Source organism: Lottia gigantea (genome assembly GCF_000327385.1).
Source record: "Lottia gigantea unplaced genomic scaffold LOTGIsca_9, whole genome shotgun sequence".
Classification (NCBI taxonomy): Eukaryota; Metazoa; Mollusca; class Gastropoda; family Lottiidae; genus Lottia; species Lottia gigantea.
Genome location: NW_008710950.1, coordinates 2832400 through 2840953, shown reverse-complemented (window position 1 = coordinate 2840953; position 8554 = coordinate 2832400). Strand labels below are relative to the sequence as shown.

The 8554-nt window shown below is 31.1% G+C and overlaps 1 protein-coding gene across 1 annotated transcript; it reads right to left on the bottom strand.

Annotated features, from left to right (window-relative positions):
- Window positions 1-3919: 3919 nt before the first annotated feature.
- On the bottom strand, window positions 3920-5894 carry LOTGIDRAFT_108689 (hypothetical protein; the record flags this gene model as incomplete). Its single annotated transcript, XM_009068338.1, has 5 exons — window positions 3920-4170; window positions 4475-4715; window positions 4957-5103; window positions 5330-5448; window positions 5621-5894. Coding segments are annotated over 5 exons (1032 nt in total), but the record flags the coding sequence as incomplete, so codon positions are not given.
- Window positions 5895-8554: the final 2660 nt, after the last annotated feature.

Here is an 8554-nt window from a genome sequence, read left to right as displayed (position 1 = left end):
TAGTATTCTGAAGACTATTTACATATACTCAAGACTAAAATCAATCCCCCGAAAATGGTGCATCTGTCCCTTTAACAACTCAAAGGAGAGAACGCGATACGAAGCACACAGAAATTAAGCGACCCAAGTCTCTTTAAGAATCCAACTTTTTTAACTTAGTAGTTTTTAAACATGCTTTTGATTATATATCGATATATCGTCTTATATAGAGATTTTATTCTTGTTGATTATTGAGACTAAATTTTAGAGGTAGTATTCCTTTAAATAGTTGAAATTATGTGTGAATATAATTAGACCGTGAACATTATCAAGAAAAGAAGACAGTGAATTAGTTTGAATCGGAATTGATGCGATGGTCAGAGACCTGTGTATTCCGGGCATTTTAATGATTGTACTTCGTCAAGAAAGGCCTTAAAAACTGCCCTTGGCTTATCCTCTCTCCTCTTTCTGACATTTTTCACCGTACACATAGATCATTACTCTTTAATTAACAGGAATAGACTTAAAGCAAAATTCATTGCTTAGAGAATCTTATAACCTTCAAACTTCCGTTAACGTTAAATGACGAAGGGTATTGACTAGCGAGATCAGGTTTTCTGTAGGTAACGACGGTTTCTATGATCACTAAGTGTTATAAATATATATGCCATTTTCTGACAATCAGAAGCGTTGTATTAGAATCTACAGTAATTGATGCCATATAAATTTCTATTGCACAAAAGACCTGTTGAATTAACTATGTTTACATAAAAGATTGAAGATTTAAATACATGCGCAGTATTTTCCACATCCAGTAACTTTTTTGCACTAAATGATTAGCAACTGTGAGTAGAACAGGATTGATGAAACAACAGCAAGTAACGCAAATATCCTCTTTGTGAAATGATTTTCCTTTCTTAATTAATCTTAGAATAGAAAAGACAGGACCAAGACCTAATCCATTTTCACATGAACTATAGCAATTCATTTGCAATTGAAACTTGATGAAAATAGGTTTAAAGTCAGTGTTTTTCTCTGTTAGATCCTGGATTTCTAAGACTATTAAGGGTAGATAACCACGTTCAATTATATTAGTCACTCCTTCAAGAGACCATCTGGACTCACTCCACTAATTCATTTGCCATCTCTTTCCATGTTAAAACACGAAATTCAACCTTCTATAACTTTTTCCAGAAATCTCGTTGAAAGCTTTCCAATATGTCGAATGAAAGCCTGACCAATTCTCAATGTCTCCTAAAAAATTCATTATATGATGACCATGAAAATTTTGAGCTACTAAAATTGAAAGTAGACTACTACCGGTTATACTCATCCGCTAGAGTTTGGCACTTCACAAAACGACTATTTTTAGAATTAGCCTTCCGCCTTTAAGTCTCTCATCATCTCACCAAATCTGAAAGATAATGCAATTTCAGACATCAAATTCCAAATCTAGACCAAATTTTACCCAAAAATAGGCAGGCAAAAACCCCAAAAGGGAGAGAGAAAGAAGATTTCTAAAAATAGCCTGGACTGCAAAAACCCCAAAAGGGAGAGAGAAAGAAGATTTCTAAAAATAGCCTGGACTACATTCCTATACAATCATTTGCATAAAATGTTTTAGTGGAGTGAGTCCATCTAAGGTGCAGAAGAGTAGGACGTAAAACTCCATTCATTTCATTTTCATTTTCATTTCATTTCAAGAGACCATCTACTTGTTCGATATACATGTACTATTCGTTTCGCTACATACATGACCACCACAATAGTAATATGTCACAGAATCACAGAAAAATGGGATTCAATGAGATAGATTCCCAGAATAAAACAGGAAAACTTGTGTCTAATTATCTGTAATTTATTATTGAATTATTGAAGTTTAGAGTGCTCACTATACTCAAACCAGGTGCAGCACAGTTATACATGTATTATATCATATTTCATAAAATATTTCATATACATACTACTCATTAATATACATGTTATTCTATTCAAAATAACTCAATTTCACCTTAAAACTGGATTAATGTTAACTGATGAAGTAATTATGAGATAAAATCTAACAATCAATAAAATTGTACATGTACTGCATTTCACTCACTTGAACTTAGTAAAATATTAATTTCAACAAACAACTAACCTTTTTGAAGAGTCTTAAAGATCACAGTCTCTCTTGAAAAAGTTTGATAAGTAGTATTAAAGTTAAATCATCCTCTTTCATTAAGAGAAATTAAAGATTAATTCTATTGAAGAGTTAAAAATTGCACAAACAATAACAATTTAATATAAGTAATAATTTCTGGAGATATATTGTACAATTTGAGCAGAAATAAGTTTAAAATAAACTATAAGCCAGTATATTCATATAAAATAATAATAAGAATGAACTGCAACAATTAAAACAATTGATTACAATGCAGATCCAGATAATTTTTCTCACATCTCTGGCCGACTCCATTGGCAAAGATATTAACCAATAGAAAAAGAAATTAGGATTTGCGTTTTTATCAGATTCTGTAGAAATATACAGAATGAACACAGTTGAATTTGGTAATTACAGTGAATTTACTTTGAAAAACAATACAGCCATAAAACAAATTCTCATCTGGTTACAAGAGTGTCCGAGATATACATGGCTCATTGATGAAAAGTGTACACATGGGAACCTACCTTATAAATCAGAGTTTTAGCACTAATAACAAATTTCTTTTTAAATATAAATTATAGGATAATGTACAGAATATTGTATGTTTTCTTCACCTTGCAATATAGACAATATATAAAGACAGATAAAAGAATAATGCCAACTAAAATCACATATAACAATATAATTTCTAGTATAAAACTTCTATTTACATCATAAAACTGTATCAAGTTCAACAATCTTTGGCATATATACATATAGATTGTGGAGAGCGTTTTACGCCAAATCTACCACTAAATTTATAATACTTTTATATTCTAAATTTGACAGTATTTCTCCTCATTGGATAATATTATGATTCTAGCTATTTTTAATTTTAGCATTTTACTATGAAGAGTAGCAACAAAAGTTCAACAAAGCAAGCCATAAAACCACACACTGTGTGGCATACATTCCCTTCAATAACAAAATATTGCTGGCAAAGATTCTTGTTGTTAATTAAATGCAAATAAACAGATGGACAGACTTGGACAGAAAGAATCTGATATCACATGATATTTGAACAACTTAAACATTTACAACTAACAAAAGAGAGTCAACTAACAGTATCTGTGATTTTTGTATAATTTATTTTAACAATTATTTGATGACCACTCAGTTCTGCAACATGTGATCTCAGATGTTTATATATTTTATACCAATTTCCTGTCAGTTTAAAATAGGTTTAAGAGGAAACTTCCTGTTTAAATTGTTGTATTTGTGAAGGAGTACATTGATTATGTTTGTAAGACTCTGGTGTTAAAGATGTTAGTCTGGGAGGAGAAGATGATGAAGCTCCATGGTGACCATTTGGAATGTGATGTGTATCTGTCATATTGAGAGCTATTGGTTCATTCAGTATCCCAGGTGGTGGTGTATTGGTGTGAGCTTGAACCATTCCAGAGTGTATATGGGGATCAACAGAAGAGCTAGCTCCTATTGGACTGGAACTAGCATTTAAATGTAATGTTTCTGGACCTTGTAATAAGTCTGCTTGTGGTGAAAAGGCATCAGGGAAGGCACTAGTTGATAACATAGGATTAGATATGGCATCTTGGGACTGGATATTGGCATTATTATCTCCACCATTATTGGCTCCTATAAATATATATACACATGGTTTACTACATGTTCTAAGAAAATTCAGAAAGAAAAGCACTGGAGATTCATTGAGCAATTCAAATGCACTTCACATAAGGTGCTTTTCACTCCACTTTCATTATCAATCAGTTTGCATCATAACTTCAGAAATTATAATTAACAATACTTACCACCTAATAACATTTCTTGTAGTAAATTATCTATCTTAGCTGTACCAAATATTTTAGCATACTGTATTTGTTCAATCATTTCAAATGCTATACTTTGTAAAGCTGGTAAGAGTAACAATATTTCACCAAAGCGTCCACGTGAATCATATTGTCTATCATTGATATAGTCCTCTAAATTAACATGTACTTGATATCTAAACATCTTTATTCTCTGTTTATCATTCAATCCTCTAGCATCTACAGATATATAAAACAAAATAAAATTACATTGTGATCAGAATATCTCACTGTGATCAGAATATCTCATTGTGATCAGAATATCTCATTGTGATCAGAATATATCATTGAGATCAGAATATCTCAATGTGATCAGAATATCTCACTGTGATCAGAATATCTCACTGTGATCAGAATATCTCACTGTGATCAGAATATCTCATTGTGATCAGAATATCTCATTGCAATCAGAATATATCACTTTTGACAATAAACCTATATTTCACAGATAATCATTTTCTATCAGTAGATAAAATTTACTTACATGGATCAAAGAAAACAATAGCTTTAATACAGGCGAATTCTGTATCATCAATTTGTATTTCTCTTAACGGTTGAACTAATTCATCTAGGACTCGACCAGCTATAATACCAATACCATCACTAGCTGTTCTTGGTATTACAGCATCATTACCTAATAGTAAAACATCATTATTTACTTCTAAAGATCTTTTAGCTACACCTAGTACAAGATGTTCACCGGCATGGGCTCGTAATAAGGCTACCTGAAAATAAGAATTCAAACCATAATTAAATTTGAGAAGATTTTTACTTATGTAAATAGCTAAAAACAATAATTTACTATTTGCAATTTTTTCAAATTGTTCTTTGAGTGTACATAATATTAAGTATAGTAAATTGTTGGATTTTTAGATATAATTTCTCACAGAGACTGATTGTTCGAATATTTAATGCCATTTTCTAGACTTATGTTTTTAAAGATATAGCTAGAATCAAATACTATACCTGATCATCTAAAGGTAATTCACAGAAACATGGTATATATTTAGCCCATTCTACCAATATCAATAGTTGTTGTTTCATAGATTCACAAACATCATTAGCAAGGGCTATCTTTCTTTGGGATATATCTCGAAAAGCTATACCTGCCATCTGCAAATATATCATAAGTTTAATTAAATTCTATCTTAGATTATAACAGTTTTAACAATCAATTATTTAGCATATTCAATCATAAATAACAATATCCAATAACCAATAGAAATTTCCTTAATTATAGTAGTAGCCATATGCTTATGACAGAAATATACATCAAGCATAGGCCTGAAACCTATGCTCAGTCAAATCTCCCTCCCATATAAATCCCTTACATATTTACCTGTTGTCTCGAAAGCATTTCAGCATTAAGTAAGGTACTACATGCTAGAGCACCACTCTGGCTCATATCTTCATAGCTTGGTCTTCGAACACTTATTCGATCTCGTTCATTCTGTACAGCTAAAACAATACAAAAAATTTATATGAGATTTCATTCAGTGCTATTTAAAAATTTAGATATGATACATTTTTTTTTACTACATTACTCAACACGGAGCATCAACTTCGAAATTTATAAATCTTGTTATTTCTTGAGCTTTATGATTGTAAAGTTGTGTGTAAATATACAAACCTTCTTTTTTCATGCCAGCACGGAAACATTTTCTTAATCTACAATATCTACATTGATTTCTCTTATCTTTATCTACAATACAGTTTCTATTAAATCTACAAGTATATACATGACTCTTTCGAACTGATCTTCTGAAGAATCCTTTACACCCATCACAGCTTGAGGCACCATAATGTTTTCCTGTAGCTCTATCACCACATATAGCACAGTACTGACTGACACCTTGGGCAGAGTTTGTAGGACTTGTTGATGATAAATTCTGTACAGTTGTTAAACATGGTACGCCTAGATCAGGTGAATCTGAAAGTATAGAAAAAAAAACATTTTAAATATTACAATATTTTTCATTATGATATCTGTGAGCTGATACTGACAGTCAAACAAAAATGGCTATATACATCCCACAAATTCTTGAAAAATTAATTATAAATTGTTGTTTCAAATGTATAGTATACTATCACCCTTTATTTAACAAAGTATCATGAGAAGAAATGATTTCAAAGTTCTCCTAGAGCTAATTCCCACACCAACTTCTGTTGAGTTTATTCCGTACTTTAAGTTGAAGTACGTACAGCACAGTATGTGTACCAGATATATCATAAAATAAAGATAATCAGAGAGGATTAAGATTAAAGATTATTGACCAAAACTTCTTAACTAAGATAAAACAAGATATGATCATAATATTCACAACTTCTACTCTTTAACATTGATAACTTTAATACATAATTCACCTTAACTAAGGTTACATTCCTTATGTTAGCTCTGTAATTCCCTTGTTGTGATTTGGGTGAACTGATCGGTATTGAATGTTTATTGCTTCAAAATGGCCACCTGTGATTTTTTTGTTTAGAAAATTTGAATATATTTGATAAATACAAATATAACTAACATTTTTATACTTTAATATTTTTCTCTCATCTGTAAACAACTTATTATTTAGGCAATTATTTTGACAATGTTATATTACACTATATGAATGTCATCTGTTTCATTAATTTCTTACATGTTTCCTATTTGTGCAGGTTCGATAGAGGTATGATATTAATAAGACATTTTTCTTTTGCTCCATAAAAATTATCATCTATGAGATTCCCCAGCTCTTATTGAAAGAAAAAATTTATCAACTGTTTTGTTGTCAAAGCATTTCAAGAATTCTTAATAATAAATATTCATAAAAAATGTATCTTACATTCATATTGACATTGTGTATATTGGTATTCAGTATTAATATCGGGATATTGATAATAACTCCAGGTATCATTTAACGCTTCTAATGTTGGTATCAACATCTTCTTGATTAACTAGTCTTCTTATTTCAAACTCACACTCTTGCAGACATAACACAACTTAGTTAAGTTCAAATTTAAATTTCTCAAACTTGTTGACCACTGTTGACAGTTCCACTGAAATCCCAATTCTGACTACTGTTTAATATTATGGTGTTTTATATACAAGTGATTAGTACATTGTTTGTTTAAAGAAGAATTTGATAGGAAGATAAGTTGAAGTAGTATTAAGGAATATATTGACTCTACATCTGGTTACAGATTTAAACACCCCCTTCCCTATCATCTCTCACCCCTCATTCACTAGATTATCAAACTCTACAAGATAAGGCTTGCTATTGTTTCATACAGTGTAATAGAGATAACCTTCACAACATTTACAAGTGTTAAATAAACACAGATTAAAGCTGAATCCTGATGATAAATTAAGGAAAGGGTTTCTAATATATCCAGTGATATTTAACAGGGTTTTAACAATAATTAGTCAGATCAAAACTTCAATGTTATCATCATTTCACTTGATCACTGAGAAGGCTTCTTAGTAATATGCAAAGATAACTAATCAGGCTTAAAAAAACTGGACAAAACTTGAAAAATCCTGGTATATTTATATTTAGCTGAAAAATGTTAAATAAAATATACTAACAAGCAAGTATTAGTGTAGTTCCCTCTTATTCTTTGAAAAGAAAGGTACACCATTTAGGTGATATTATCTAAGGTTTTCCAATAGTTACAGATTTGTACTACATCCCTTTAATGGTTTCTCTAATCACACACCCTTGTGATTACCCCTACATAATTGATTAATGTATTCCTATTGTTTTAATCCTTGTTATTGTTGCCCCACACTATATATCCTGAATGCCTTGTTATTTTGCATCATTGCTTGATAAAGACGAAAGAATCATCGTCGAAACGTCGCAAGTTATTTATTAAAGTAATTGTTATCCATATAATTGTGTTCGTGTTAATATCATCAATTACTAAATGCCACTCAAGGAAGTTATTAGGCATTTATATATTTTATCACATTAACATTTTCAGTAAATGTGGTATTCGAAAGTCCACTCATGTCCAGTGTTTGATCCACACATAAAGTATTTAGTGAATGAATGAGTGAATGAAATGATTTTTACATCGTATTTTTCTGAACTACGTGGGCTAATGAAGACATGCAACGCCATGCAGGGTGCGATGAGGGAAATTAGCCTTCTCTTTTTTGATTTCCAAATGTTTAGGGATCTGTACAGCCTGTAGCACATAGGCCTCGGTTTATTGTCCCATCCTAAGGACTAGATGCTTTTTCCATGTCAGTCCCTCTTACCTGACAGGGGGTTAAAGTATTTAGTGACAATATCAGACAGACAATGATTAGACCTTGGACAAAACTATTAGATATTCAACATATCATTTCATGTACATTGCGAGAATTTTCACATAACCAGTAACTCAGATATTTAATTTTGTTCCAATTAGTTTGAAATTTTTATGAGAAATCTCAACAGTGTGTGCTTGATTACCCATTAAACTTTTGGTTATAATTTCTTGTGACAACATTTCTCATAACAAATCTTCGCTAAAAGAGGATGATCTGTGGGAAGTATGGACCCTCTTTGGTCCTGTTCTGAACAAGAAGTCAACTGAT